This window comes from Myotis nattereri (genome assembly GCF_964212035.1).
Source record: "Myotis nattereri genome assembly, chromosome: 2".
Classification (NCBI taxonomy): domain Eukaryota; kingdom Metazoa; phylum Chordata; class Mammalia; order Chiroptera; family Vespertilionidae; genus Myotis; species Myotis nattereri.
Genome location: NC_138076.1, coordinates 146,199,402 through 146,214,685, shown reverse-complemented (window position 1 = coordinate 146,214,685; position 15,284 = coordinate 146,199,402). Strand labels below are relative to the sequence as shown.

Below are 15,284 nucleotides of genomic sequence, written 5' to 3'. Positions count from 1 at the left end.
TCACCAGCTGTGAGCCAGGCTCAGGGCTTCTGGCTGAATGGTGCTCTCCTTGTGGGAGTGCACTGACCATTAAGGGGCAGCTCCTGCATTGAGCATCTGCCCCCTGGTGGTCAGTTCACGTCATAGCAACTTGTCATTCTGCCATTGAGTCGATTTGCATATTACCCTTTTATTATATAGGATTTCTAACAACTGCACATCTGGTATCCTAATACATAATCTCTAATATCCTGAATGTAGCCCTACTTAGCTTCTTAACAGAATAAGATCATCTTACTTAGTCATAAGGACACTTTTTTCTTTTTTTACAAATACTCTTTTAATTATGTTAGTATTTTAACCATCAAAGTCCTAATTCTTTAAAGGGATTGTTTCACCTTGTTATCTAGAGAAAGCACATTATTATTAGCTATATTCAAATCATAAATAAAAAGTATAACAAATTACTGAATATTACACAAAGCAGTAATACATTTTAACTTTTTTTAAATATTGGAGCATTCATTTATAGGACTGAGTTTTTTAAATGTAGGGTATATATTGGATCTTGAAAGAACAACATTTAGTAAAAAGTTGCTATGGCAAAGAACACATGATAATTTACACCTTATAAATAGTCAGGATTTGAATGTTAACTGAAGCTATTATGTCAGGGTTGGAGGTGATGTTTCAGCCACACGCCCTTCCCTGGGATACTAGCTATCTGATCTGATTCTCTAGCCTCCCATTGATTCTCTGCCCCCTCCTCCTCCCATGACCCTGCCAATAAATTCCTTTCACCAGAAAATAAATAAAAAACAAACAAATAAAAAATGAAGATCGATTAAATCTACAGTTTCCCACTGTAACATTTTCTTTTGGAGTTAAAGTCAAAATGTAGTGTATTTTTATAGTTACCTATATAAACATAGGCAAATAAACTTTTTACTTTCTCAACATTTGAAACATATATTTTGTTTATTGTCCATGTTAATAATCTTCTAGGTTCTAAAATTTGAAGAGCTATTTGAGAAAAATAATTTTTAAAAACATTGTATAAACATTTAGATAAAATGTTTCTGTTTAATCCAAATTAGTCAGTCTTTTCAACCAGTGCTTTTGTAACGTTCTTATGTCTACCAATGATGAAGGCAAAATCTTTGCTTGGTAAGTCTATTAATGTTGGTGAAAATATAGAGCACCCTATTTTGGGGAGGTTTGTTTAGATATAGTTTTAAGGGTGGAAAGAAAAATTCCATTCAAAACTACATTTAAAGAAAATACATTATTATTTTTTAATTTCTTTATTGATTAAGGTATTACATTGTGTCCTTATCCCCCCATTTTTCCTCCAAACCCCCTAATCATGCCCTCACCCCCCTGTTGTCTGCATCCATTGGTTAGGTTTATATGCATGCATACAAGTTCTTTGGTTGATCTCTCTCCCTTACCCCCACCCTCCCCTACCTTCCCTCTGAGGTTTGATGGTCTGATTGATGCTTCTCTGTCTCTGCATCTGTTTCTTGTTCATCAAAAATACATTATTTTTAAAATTTAGTCACCAATATTTTTGAATATTGTTATGGTATGGTATTATTCTCTTTCAGATAAAATCGATTAACAAAATCACCTTTTTAAACTTCCTGTAGTAAAGCAGCATCTGTCTTTATTTTCAATGCTATCAAGCTTTTAATTAACAGAATCCACATGGGTTGCTTCCTTAGAATACCACTAAACGTCAGAGACATCGTCTACTGTACAGGAGTTTCACTGCTAGATGAGGATGTCTGGGAATTCATATGGATGAAATTTCACTCTACCACAGCAGTTTCTGAGAAGAAAATATTATTAGAAGCCTTAACTTGCAGTGATGACAGGAATTTATTAAATAGGTAGGTCAATTATTGTCAAATGTATTTGTGTAATGAAAACATTCTTCATTAATAAAACCGTTCTGAAGTTGTTTTTCTTTCCTGGAGTATATGCTGATTACTATAAGTCTATATTCCTAAAACTAAGGAAAACTAATATGTTAAGATAACTAAAGCTAGTTGACTTGATAGATATACCTTTGTTTCTAACTGATTTTTTAAAGTTATATTTTACATATACATGTAGGATAATATGTCAATATTAAAGAAAATGTTTACTATAAAGAATTTTAAAGGTAAGTTTGCATCATCAAACCAAAATTATGATTTCTGAAGATTTTTGAAAATTTAACTAATCTATTAACATATCTGAGTTTGATCTTCCTCCATTTTTATAACCAGAAAATCATTCTATTGTTAAATTTGTATTAGTAAAGTTTACCCTGGACTGTTCTCTAGAAGAATATGATAAATTATACCATGTAATTCTTGTAATTTTATAAAAATGTTTAAGTTGTGGGACTAAAACTTACCCCACAATTCTATCTTTAAAGGCTTCTGAATCTGTCACTGAATTCTGAGGTGGTGCTGGATCAAGATGCAATTGATGTCATAATCCATGTAGCTCGAAATCCACATGGTCGGGACCTTGCCTGGAAGTTTTTCAGAGATAAGTGGAAGATATTGAATACCAGGTAGATATTGAGTTTAATCATTCATAATTGAGTGAGTTAATAAAAGATAACATATGAGGGAGAAAAGCACAACTTTATGTGTTAGAATGAAAGTCTAAATAATAGAATTAAATTTTTAAAAAGTCTATCAAGATGGGTCTTGCCATGCCTATGAAACTCAAAATTATTTTAACATTATATAACATTATTCATTTATTAAATATTGATCACTATAATTATATGTGTAAATGTAGAGAGTAAAAAGTTTTAGCAGTGCAATTTTCCTTGGCAATCTATCAAACTGTCTCAAGTTGAAGAAATTGTTATCATAAAACCCCTATATCCTGAATATGTTATAAAAATGACTTACAAATCAGGTATAATTGTATTATGATAAGAAAACTTTACTTCTGTATAGTTGTTTTAAATTTCCTTTAAAATATAAATATCACAAAACACCTGAAATAAAACCATGGAACATTTGAATCATTGCATAATCCTAGTTGCAGTATAATTCATTCCTGAAACATCTTCTTTCAAGGTGAGAATTCTTCAGCCTCACTCTTAGAAAATATTTCTGATATATTTAAATATATTATAATAAATGTTAATTTATTACTCTTAAAATCTCTATGGTATTTTAAAATTAAATTTATTATAGAGCATGTGAATGTTGCATGTTCTCAAACTTAAATGTCCCCAGAAAGTGTGCAGACCTATTGTTCTATATCTTAAAAACTGGTATATAAACTTTACTTTTAAGAAGTACACCTTTATCAGTATAAAGAGTTCAATCTGAATGGGTGTATCATATTAAAACACATTTCTATCTATAGATATTTTGTTGTCAGAAAGCAGTGATATTCCTAAAAATCACATTGGGTTTTTGTATTTTCAGCTCAAAAATTAGAATGATTGGAAGATTAAAACTTGCTTTGCTGTTATGCACGTACCATAGTGAATAGTCAGACACAAGATTAAATTAATAGTATATGCAAGCATTTTATAAAGAGTGTTAAATATCCACCAATAGAAAGTCTCTTTAGAGGGTGTTTTTGTAGATCAGAGTTCACTGTAATGAATACATAGTTTAGTTCCTACCAAAAATATGTCTATTTTATCTCAGAGAGTCCATAATCTCTAATCAAAAGGTAGAAAGGTTAAAATTATAGCATATGCACAGATACAGCAGTGTCTATCTTGACAAATAAGATTGTCATAATCTGCTCTCACATCTCTGTCAGCATTTGAATATTTGAGTTCATGGGTGTGCCTTCCTAAGTTCTCCTTACTTCTTGCCTTGCAGATCCTTCCTGGTTTTAGTTGTCATCTATACTCATGGTTTTATCACTCAAACCTATATCTCTAACTCAGATATTTCACCTAAGTGGTACCTTGTAATTGACAATGGCCTATTGGGATCCCCTACTGGGATGTACTTGCAAAGCTCAACCCGTCATTTATCTCTGCCTTTTCTCAGCAAATAGTATGGCTATCCACCAATTACTCAACCCAGATACCTGAAAATCTACATACGACTCCCCCTTTCCCTTGTCATATAGAACAATTAGTCTTGAGGCCTGGTCAATTCAACAATTCCTAAATGTTTCTTGAATTAGACCTCTCTTTCCTGTTACCACTGCCCTAGTACAGGTTATTATTTCTTACCAGTACTCTTAACAATAGCCCTATGTTTCCCTGCCTCTATAATTATCTCCACCACTGTGGTGTGTATGCGCTCCCCCCCAACACACACACTGGCCTTTTCCACTTGTCCCAAGAATCACTCCAAAAAACAAAGTACTATATCCCTGATGTAAAACCTTCAATGGTTCTGTGCTGCACTGAGAATCGAAGCTCCCTTATAAGTTCTCTGACTAACCTTGTGGCCTCTTGTTCTGCTGTTCCCAGGCTCACAATTTATAGGCCCTTAATACCAAATGCTTGTAGTTGTCTTCACACATCATGTTGTTTCACACATCCTTGCATTTGTTTATATTGGTCCTCTGTCTAAATTACTTTCTTCCTTGATCTTTGGAACTATTCCATACTCAGTCTATATGCCATCATCTCCCCAAATCCTATCTCAAGATCCCACAGCAAAAGAGACCTTCTCTAAACAAGGTGCATACTTTTCTTATCATTCCAATAAATGGAAATTATCTCTTTGTAATGCTAGATATTATAATACCTTCAAGGAATGGCTTGCGCCTTATTCATCTTTACATGACTATAAGTGAAGTATAAGTAAAACACTCTTAGAAAAAGAATTATTTTTATTCCTGCACAGTAGGCCATTTCTTTAACCACATAATGATTACTAGCAATTACTTACATTATTATTGAATGCCTATTTATTTTATTTAGCTAACTCTTTCCCACGAAATAGTTCAATGTTAGAATTAGAACAAATTCTGACAGTCACCAGCCTAGTGCCCTCATTTTACAGATGAGAAAACTGAGTCTTCAGAAGCTAAATTATTTAAAGTCCCACATGTAAGAGCAGCCTTAGACAACCTCTGGTAACAGTGGCCTGACGTTTGCTTCCTAAAACTCAGACTGCTATTTTTGTGTACGTTCCTTAGTTCTGAGTATGACAGCCTCTGATAAGCATCCTTAGCATAGAAGAGACAAGTCAATAAATGAAAACTCTTGCCTTGCGTCCTGAGCCGAGCACTTATGTGTGTGGTAGAAGAATTATGCAATTCCAATGAACGACTTGATATTGTATTTTAATGGCCACATGAAAAAATGCTAATTTTTTGAAACATTTTTGAGAAATTTGACTCAGTTTCTAACTATGAAAAAGGCTAATGTCAGTTTTGACTGACCAGACTAAAGAATCTGTGTGACATACTGATAATGCCCAAATGTGTCTTGCAATCCTGTTTCCCTAGTTGGGATTATTTTTTCCTAGTGAGCTAGATTGTTAAAGTTGAAAGTTTTAAAATAGGTTTTTCCTCAAGCCTTGGATTGGGGATGTAATAGTAGTTCTTGCATCTAATTTTAGAGTGCTCCTTTTTAAAAAATTAATACTACTCAGACTTTTCTTAAAAGTTGTGAGCCAAATCAGGTGGCATTTGCTGGTATCCTATAATCATAGCTCTTTGCACCTCCCAACTTCCTATAGAAATGACCTTGAATGCTCAGAGATCTTGATAGCATCAAGACACCACTGGTCAAATGGATCCTGTGAGAAGGGTTCTAAGAAATATTTATAGTCATATTTCTTTTTTATTTTTTTTATTTTTCAATTATAGTTGACATACAATATTATTAGTTTCAGGTATACACCTCAGTGATTAAACATTATATAACTTACTAAGTGATTATCCCAATAAATCTCGTACTCTTCCAACAACACCATGCAGTTATTGGAATATTATTGACTATATTCTCAATGCAGTATTTTACATTCCCGAGACTATTCCGTAATTACCAATCTGTACTTCTTAATCATTTCACCTTTTTCATCTATCCCCCCAACCTCCCTCCTATCTGTATCTATGAATCTCATTTCTATTCTATTTGTTCATTTATTTTATTTTTTTGGATTCAATTGTTGGTAAATATGTATTTATTGCCATTTTATTGTTCATATTTTTATATTTTTTTCTTCTTCTTTACAAAGAAGACCCTTTAACATTTCATATAACAATGTTTTGGTGGTAATAAATTCCTTTAGCTTTTTCTTGTCTGGGAAGCTCTTTATATGTTATTTGATTATGATGTGTCTTAGTGTGGGACTTTTTTAGTTCATCTTGTTTGGGACTGTCTGTACTTTGTCAAAGTGTATATCTATTTTCATCACAAGGTTAGAGGAAGTTACTATCATTATTTTTTCAAATAGGTTTTGAGAGAGCTAGAAATATAATAGTATTTCTTAAATTACTGCCTTTATTAACCTTAAGACTTCTTTTCATCTTTCGAGGTATGGAGAGGCATTATTTATGAATTCCAAACTTATCAGTGGAGTTACAGAATTTCTCAATACTGAAGGTGAACTCAAAGAGGTAAACCTTTTATGATTTCTAATGCTTTTCTTTTATAAACATATAAAATTATACATTTACTTCAACAATTTGTTTACAACAGAATCATATTCATTCCTTTAAGACACATACACTCACCCATGCTAAAGACTACTCAATTCATTATTTGAAAATATATTTTTGACATATTAAGCATTAAATGCCTTTGAGAAATGTTTGAATGGAATTAGTTTTCAACTTGGGGATTCCAAATCCACTCCAGGCATATTTGATCCAATCAGTTGCTCATCAGCTGATTGTGTGAACCCAGTTTAGAATTCTCAAAACAACAAAACTGTCACAATGATTCAGTATTTGGATACAGAAGACCAAAGTTGAAGTTGAGGTACAGAACTTGAGTCTCACTGATTTGTGCTCAGGTCTATACAGAGAATGGGTAACTGGATGTGATGATAAATGCTTCTTGCTACTCAGTCTGTAATTTTTTAAGGACTAGTGTCCAGTTTGTGGAGTATCTAACATATCCTTTTTTCTCTGGAAACCAACTACTATTTTGCCACTTACATCTCTAATAGAGAGGAGTGTGAAATGGGGAGGGGTAAGTAGGTAGAAGGAAGAAGCAAAATATAGATACACTTAATTGATTAAAATGAGTGGGGCTTCAAACACCTCTTGATTTTTGTATGCTGCTCTCTTCCACGATAAAACAGAACTGAGAGTTATTAATGAGAATCATGGTTTCCTCAGTTTCCACTGATGGATGCCTGATGCTGTGACCCAGAGCTAAACATGTTGAGCAGCAATCCCTCAGAAGCATCAAATCAACCCTGGCACCACCCTTAGCATCTTCTGATATTGCCCAATTCTGTGTGATCATCTACCTTGCACTAACTTGGATCCTTTCACACCATGAACTGAGCTCAGGTTCTGATTATAATGATTTGAACTTCAATTTTTATCCCAGCTATTTGTATTTCCAATCCTAAAGGATTTTGTTTTGAAAACCCCAGCATACGTTTCACTATATTTTTTTAGTAAAAGAAGCTAAATGGGAAGGATATTTTTCTTTTCTTTTTTTTTTTTTAAAGGAAAGGTGTTTTTTTTATTGATTTTTTAGAGAGGAAGGGAGAGAGATAGAGAGTTAGAAACATCGATGAGAGAGAAACATCGATTAGCTGCCTCCTGCACATCTCCCACTGGGGATGTGCCCGCAACCCAGGTACATGCCCTTGACCGGAATCAAACCTGGGACCCTTCAGTCCACAGGCCGATGCTCTATCCACTGAGCCAAACCGGTTTCGGCGGGAAGGATATTTTTCATATCCATACAAAGCAGAAAGAGCAATTAAATTAATTACTGCTTCCAATTTTCTCTGTATTTAAGTGAAGTACTTTTAATTTTTTTTAATTCCAAGATTTCATATTCAATAACCCTGGAGTGAAAGACTCATTTAATCACACTCTGTGCAGCCATGGAAGTGAATGCTGAAGTGAAGGACCCCGCCCGTCCTCTTCCTTCTCCCGTCCTTGCCCCTCCTTATTGCTGCCTTCCTTCTCCTGGCCTCCCTCCTGTCTTTTCCCCATTTGACTCCTATCTTCCCTGTCTCTCTCCTGTTCTCCCTCGTCTACTTCTGTCCTCTACTTCTGTCTATATTTCATATTTTTTTCTTAGATAATGCCAGGCCATAGGAACAAAGTCTTTTAAATGAACATTTAACTAATTTTATCATATTCTGACCATTTGGTTTTATGTATTTCACTTACGTATTTAATTTCTTACCCTTGACTTAATTGCATTTGAAATGTTCCAAGATACCCCTGTAATGAAAGGCACAATTTCAAAACTGAAACTAAATTGTGACTTTTAGTCCATTATCTGCAAGCAGTTAACTTCACAAGAGAGTCTCTCCGAGGCACAAGTCATGAATCCCTTCCCAGCATAACTGCTTGCTCTGACTTTCTAGTTTAACAACTGTGGCCTGAGGTGTTTCCATGCTTTCATTATCTAATGGTCCGTAGGATTGGGGACCACTGTTGCTAGGCGGAATGGGGGTTTAATTTGTATTGCTGATAACCCCTTCCATAAATATAAAGGGGCTGAGGAAATTCCAGGCTCATTCTCCTATAACCAATGAGCCTCATAAGCAGAAAACCCAATGTGCTCCCTCTGGGTATGGCACATTCTTATTTCAACAGTTTATAGATCAAAAGGGAATCAGCAACTTTATGAATTCTGAAAACTCATTTAAGATTTTCATGATCCCCATCAGCTTTAGGGGCATTAAGTAGAGATACTTATATTGTTACATGGTCCCATCCTAAAAACTGCATTCTAGAACCGGAAATGCAATTTCCTTTGATTTCATGGCTCTAGCAATTTGAACAGTATTTCTCCATGAGAGAGTGCATTATTTCTTTAATTTTAAACTAATGGAAGTACAACCACATGGAACCTCGGAGACCCTTGCCATTTTTCCATACCCATATCCTTTAAGCATTCGTCTCTAGTACTCATATGCCTGCCTCTTGAACCTAATATACAACACTGTTGTGAACAAATATAGATCCCATGCATCTCAGACAATCCATTTACAGTTTTAATGTTGAAAACATAAATCTCATAATAGGGCAATGATCTGATTCATTTATATATATCCTGCAATTTACTGTACAAATAATTTGCTTTGTGATATTTGGTGTCTAGGACACCCTAAAATAAGAGTTTTATAAAATGCTAAAAATGTTTTTAATTGAGAAATTGACAACCATGTCTAGAAATTTTATGCTCTGAAGAACAGGGAGAACAAACAACTCTGACATCTTACTAAATGTTATTGTATAAAAAATGTCTAAATGCAACCTTTTCATATAAAACCATAAGAAGGCATAGATATTTAAGAAATAATATAATAAAAACAAATAGCAGCAGAAATCCTACCAAAGGGCTGCAGAAACCAGCAAACTAGAATGTCAACTGCCTCCTACTACCCCATGGCCTCTAAAGTGAGTCACCTCAGGCTCTCTGAGCTCACCAGGGTGGTATTTAGTGTAATTAAATAGTGATTTAGGAAATGACTCCCAAGAGACCTATAATTTCATTTTCAACTGAGCATTCTCTTGCAGGATAATCTGACCTGCTATTCTGTCAATAGCACATTCATATGCAACCTATTGTTTGCCTTTGAGGAGGACTTAAGAGATTTACTAGTACTCCATGTGTGCAGGCTGGCTTGCTATCTCATTAAGAAGGCCATGGTGCCCTAGCTGGTTTGACTCAGTGGATAGAGTGTCCGCCTGCAGACTGGACGGTCCCAAGTTCAATTCTGGCCAAGGACACATGCCCGGTTTGTGGACTTCATTCCCAGTAGGGGGCATGCAGGAGGCAGCCAATCAGTGATTCTCTCCCATCATTGGTGTTTCTATCTCTCTCTCCCTCTCCCTTCCTCTCTGAAATCAATAAGAATATATTTTTTTTTAAAAAAAGGAAGCCCATGGCTATGCTCCATGGAATCAAAGTTGCCAAAGGGTCATTATCACTATTTGGCATGTTCAGGGACTACCCAGGAAAATATATAATAAAGCATATAATGAATAGATGGATTTTTTTTCCTGATTGGTATATTATGTAAATAATGCCACTGTACTGTACATATATAATTTACAAATGTACAATGTAGTGTGCATGTTTTGTAATAAATTGAAACACTAAATTCAAAACATAGATACCCATGTATTACTTGTTGCTTTAGAGATATAGACTGAATGGGTCTGAGCATAACTATATAAATAAAAATGAATTATTGGATTAATAAACTAAAATTTAAGAAATTTATTCTGGTGATTCCATTAGACTTCCTTTCTACATATGTGTACATGTTCCAGGTATTTGCGTGTGGCACAGTGTCTGAGCCATTGGGAGCTATTCAATAAATCCCAGTCTTTCTTCTCCTTTCCTTAGTATGTGTAAATTTGGTCAAATGTCAAACCAATTTTAAAGATACTGCCGGTAAATATTTGTTATACATTGGATATTTTACATGTTTGTTATAAAAGCATACTGATTTTGAATTCTTGTAAACGATATTGCTCTGAGATACGGTTATTTGTTGCTAATGCGGTGATGCTGGGATGTGTGTAGAAAAGTAGAGGATAAACTGAGAAAACCCATCAGTATTATGTAATCAAAGTAACACTGCCATAAACAAAACAAACTACCCAGAACTGATTTTTAAATTAATTCAAAAGGTATAATTAACTCCATTTTAAATGCCTCCTCCCCCTATTTCTCCATCCTTGGGCCATTCCTGATGCAAAATACATTTCCCTCCTGGCATATCCTCCATGTGGTGCCCACCGTGTGATGAATCACACCTCATACTAATTACACCACATAATGCTTCTCTGTTGCAAGTTTATTTTTCACATTTGTCTATTAGCATCACGATCCTTGGTTGGTTGCCAATTTCTAAAGACATACCAAACAGAAAGAAAAACTGCTGGCATTGAATCTTGAAATAAAATCCTTGAGCATTTCCAGAATATGCAAACTCGATAGAGAAAATCTCATATCCATAAAAATTATGACAAAACATTTAAAAATTACAAGATTTTAATTTTGTGTTCCAATTCTCTGCCTCACTGAGACCACATTCCTCCTTCATTCTTTCTAAATCTAGTTACTCAGGTGATTGCAATGCCATTTAATCACCCAATTTTCATACCATCAGTATTTTTTCCCCACTGCTCAATACCTTTGGTAATTCCATTGCCATCAAAGATAGTGTCAAGCTCTCAGACTCATTATTTGGAGAAAATTAAGGAGAATTGTCTCTCTACAAACAAAAAGTAAACTATAATCCTTATATTCAGTTTTTAAGGCTATTTTGTCTGTTGGATATGCTTCATAATTAGAACTTGTTTTTGCCACAATACCATAAGCCTATTATGAAGAGATAAATTAAATATGTCTGTTTAATATTTATTTATGGAGCAAGAGTTGATTTTATGACTACTTAAACTGTAATGTCCACTCCTCATTTTCCTCTCAATTCTAAAATAATTAACACCTAGTGGACCCAGTCATATTGCATTTCAATACTAAGCTCTCTCCACATATTAAATATACCTTCTGTAGTGAGTGTGGCCCATTGTTTAAAATGGACTCTTGTTTATATATGTTGGACCTACATAATTACCATTTGAAAAATCTTTATTTCTAGTTAAAGAACTTCATGAAGAACTATGATGGAGTAGCCGCTGCCTCTTTCTCAAGAGCATTGGAAACCGTCGAAGCCAATGTGCGCTGGAAAATGCTTTACCAAGATGAGCTTTTCCAATGGTTAGGAAAAGCTGTGAGGCACTAATTCAACTTAACGTTTCTGCGAGAAGGCCTGCTCTATGAATGAGGAGAATGGCCAGACTTTCAGTGTTAACGTGTGGGAGGATTTTTTTTTTTAATTGTTGGTCATGGGGGATTTTTTGTTTGTTTGTTTTATCTCATTCATCCTCCTTTGTTTCCTTATTGGGTGTTCTTCTTTAAAGAAACTCTTGCAAGTGAAACTAGCCATGATTGTTTCAGCTGTACATTCCTTGCTCTACAGGACCAAATAGGATAGTGGTGCATGTTGATGTTGCAGTCAGTTTGAAAAAACACATTCAGAATACTCTGTGCATGGTTGTTGGTCCTACCTGTGTTCCAGCATGCTTATTTACAATGTCCAATGCTGTCTACTCCAATGTGACATCCAGGATGGGCATTATACAAAAGCACAAAGATTATCGATGACAATCAGTGCTGCAATGAAAGGGGAAAAAAAAAAAGGAAATTATAGTCTTAATCTTGGGCATTGTAAGAGGTAAAATAGCCCTTTAAGTGATTAAGGTCACTTATTTCAGCACTTGGAATGTCCTGCAATGATTATTGTGTTGTTAACCCATTTTTTTTAAAGTTGTTAAGAAGAAAAAAAAGGCATATAGATAGTGTATGCATATGTTAATGTACATAGGGAAACCCCATATGTATATAGTATGTTGTACACTGTACTTCTTCAAAGAATCTCTTCAGATCAAGGAAAATGTAACTCTTTTTATAAACTTCTGCAAACTTTGAAAAGGCTGAAAATAATTTATCTGAACACTATCCTTCTTGACAATTTCCTGACTAAGTTTCTCAACTGTTATGAATTTGTTTCGCCTACTTCCCTAACAGTGGTCTATTCTACCATATAAAAAATGAACTCAAGCAAAATTCATGCATAAACTAAACATTTTTTTAAATCTTCTAAGTAAGTGGCAGTCTTGCATTCTAAATATAAATCCTGTCATCATTTTGATCAAACTTCCCATTGCATAAAAACTTGTGCATACTTAACAATTATTAGCGCTGAAAAAATATTTATTTTTTCATATTATTTGCATATCCATCTCATGTTGGGTGGTCCAGAGAGTTAAAAACTCTGTGTGTGTGTTGGTACTGTGTCTGTGACTCTAATCCCCCATTCAGCAACCATACCTCAAGTGGGCCTATTAGCCTTTAATGACCCTCGATGCCAGTTGTGCCATCTGTACATTAAAGTTAAGTCCAAAAGTTACTTTTCTTGAGCAAAACTTTTTTTTTTTTTTGCATTGACAACACTTTTCTTTTTGTTGTGTAACACAAATGATTTTAAAGGGTGTTCTCACACCGTAGGCCAGCTTTCCAAACATTGCTTAGATGCTCCAATTTGGCATATTTTAAAAATTTATCATTATAAAATACCAATACAACTCTGTACATAAGCCACATGTTTGTGGACCAATTTCTATTTTCCTGAAGTTTTTCACTCCTCCAAATCTTATTTCAAATCATTGAAAGGAAATATTCTACCTTTAATAGTCAGTGGACACTGGCAATAAAACAGCAACACCACAATAAAAAAAATAGGTATTTTAGAAACTAGAGCCATATATTTATTATAGGTTTATAGGTCCTAATCCATAGAATGAGTGTCATCTAAAATTAAATTTTATACTTTAGCAGTTAATATCTATTACTTATACCTAAACTTTTCAGCATTTCTTTCAATTAAAACATGAATTTTGAGTACTCTATGTGGTGTTACTAAGACGAAGTACTAATTAGTGTAAAATTTAAGAGCCATACACCTAGCAGAGTGGTGAAATTTAATTAGTGCTCATCACATATGTGAACTCTTTAAGGAGTACGTTCTGAAACATAATAATAAATGTCACACTGGTGTGCAGGTCCAAAACATGTACTATATCACCATTGGATTAATGTAATAGCGAAGACAAAAAAAAATAGAGGTGGATATCTTGTTTTGTGTCGTGAATTACTGAAAATTCTTAGTAGTTGTGACATGCTTTTGAGTGAAATCACCATCTTCTGCATTTGAGTTAGAAGGGCTTTTATAGTTCTTTTTCCTCCCCACTGTTAATCTTAATCTTCTTGCAGTATTTTAGTGGCCTTGAACAACTGGTTTAGCTACAATGTCAAATCCTAAGTGTATAATTATGTGCAATGTTCAATACCTCATATAATACTTGTTCAACAGTATAAGTGGTATCAATGCCATTGAGATGGAATTTTTGTTCTACATATTTTTCAATGATTATCCTTTCAAATGTTGAAGATTATATCAGGCTTTAACATTTTTTTAGTTGTTGAAATAAGTGATATTTTCAAAATAATAAAATAACCAATGATATCTCTTGGAATATTATGTAAAATGTAGTTATAAAATTCTATTTTCTACATAGAGTTTTTATCTTTTTTCTCTTCTATGTCTGCTTTACAACTCATATGTATGCATGAAATAACAAATTGTCTTTACTGGCACAGTATATGTATAATGGCAAAACTTGGTTTCAGTTAGAAAGCTCTAAATTATTTACCATACTGAGTAGTAAATATCTCTAGGTAACTTGTAAATAAAAAATTGTCCCCATTTTGACACATTTTCCCTTAAAAGTTTCTAATAATCTTTGAAAATTTAAATATATATATATAAGCACAACATCTAAAGCTCATATCTACATGCAAAGTTTATTCTTGAGTTTCAATAACATGGCTTTTAGTTGGAGCTTAAAGTCGCTTTGGTGTATATTATTTCCTGGATAATTGTAGGACCAGAATTTTGGTGGTAATGCATTTTATAAATATTGTAATATCTTAAAGGTTATTAAGATTATATAATATATTTGTAAATTACGTTTTTTTCAAAGAACTTTAACACATGCCATTTATTTGACTGTTTTCAAAAATGTAATAAATTATATTAGCCCTGGTTGTCTGATGAGAAACTAAGGCACAGAGTAGCAATGTGAACTATTTAAAATTACATAGTAGTTACTTTGGGAACAGATAAAATAACCTAATACTTTCAATACAGCCTTTCTACAACTAAATAGAAAGACATGTTTGAAATATTTCTATTCACTGTATTAGTTGAAGATTTTCCAAATGCTGGCAGCAGTGTCAAAATATGTGACTAAATAGATCTACAATAATTATGTTATTTATGTTATTTTTAAAGTCTGTGTTTCTACTTTGCTTGATGTCAAACAACTGGATGAAATATTAATCAACATTAACTTTGGTCAGCATAAGTAGCCAAATATTGGGAAAAATTATATAGTTTATTGAGTATAGTTTTTCTAAAAAATCTTTTGGTGAACATTATTTAAATGACCTTAAAATACTGATAATTTGATTTATTTTTCACACAAATATCTCTAATAAACTCTTATGTGTAGTAATAAATGATCAG

The 15,284-nt window shown here is 33.7% G+C and overlaps 1 protein-coding gene across 1 annotated transcript in view; it reads left to right on the top strand.

The window, feature by feature from the left end:
• TRHDE (thyrotropin releasing hormone degrading enzyme) overlaps window positions 1-14,198 on the top strand; it is a 378,007-nt gene extending 363,809 nt beyond the window's left edge. Inside the window, exons 16-19 of the mRNA XM_081083285.1 lie at window positions 1,704-1,871; window positions 2,405-2,545; window positions 6,456-6,537; window positions 11,736-14,198. Of these exons, the coding sequence (XP_080939411.1) occupies window positions 1,704-1,871; window positions 2,405-2,545; window positions 6,456-6,537; window positions 11,736-11,879 (535 nt within the window). The 3' untranslated portion in view covers window positions 11,880-14,198. The remainder of the gene's footprint in view (window positions 1-1,703; window positions 1,872-2,404; window positions 2,546-6,455; window positions 6,538-11,735) is intronic.
• Window positions 14,199-15,284: the final 1,086 nt, after the last annotated feature.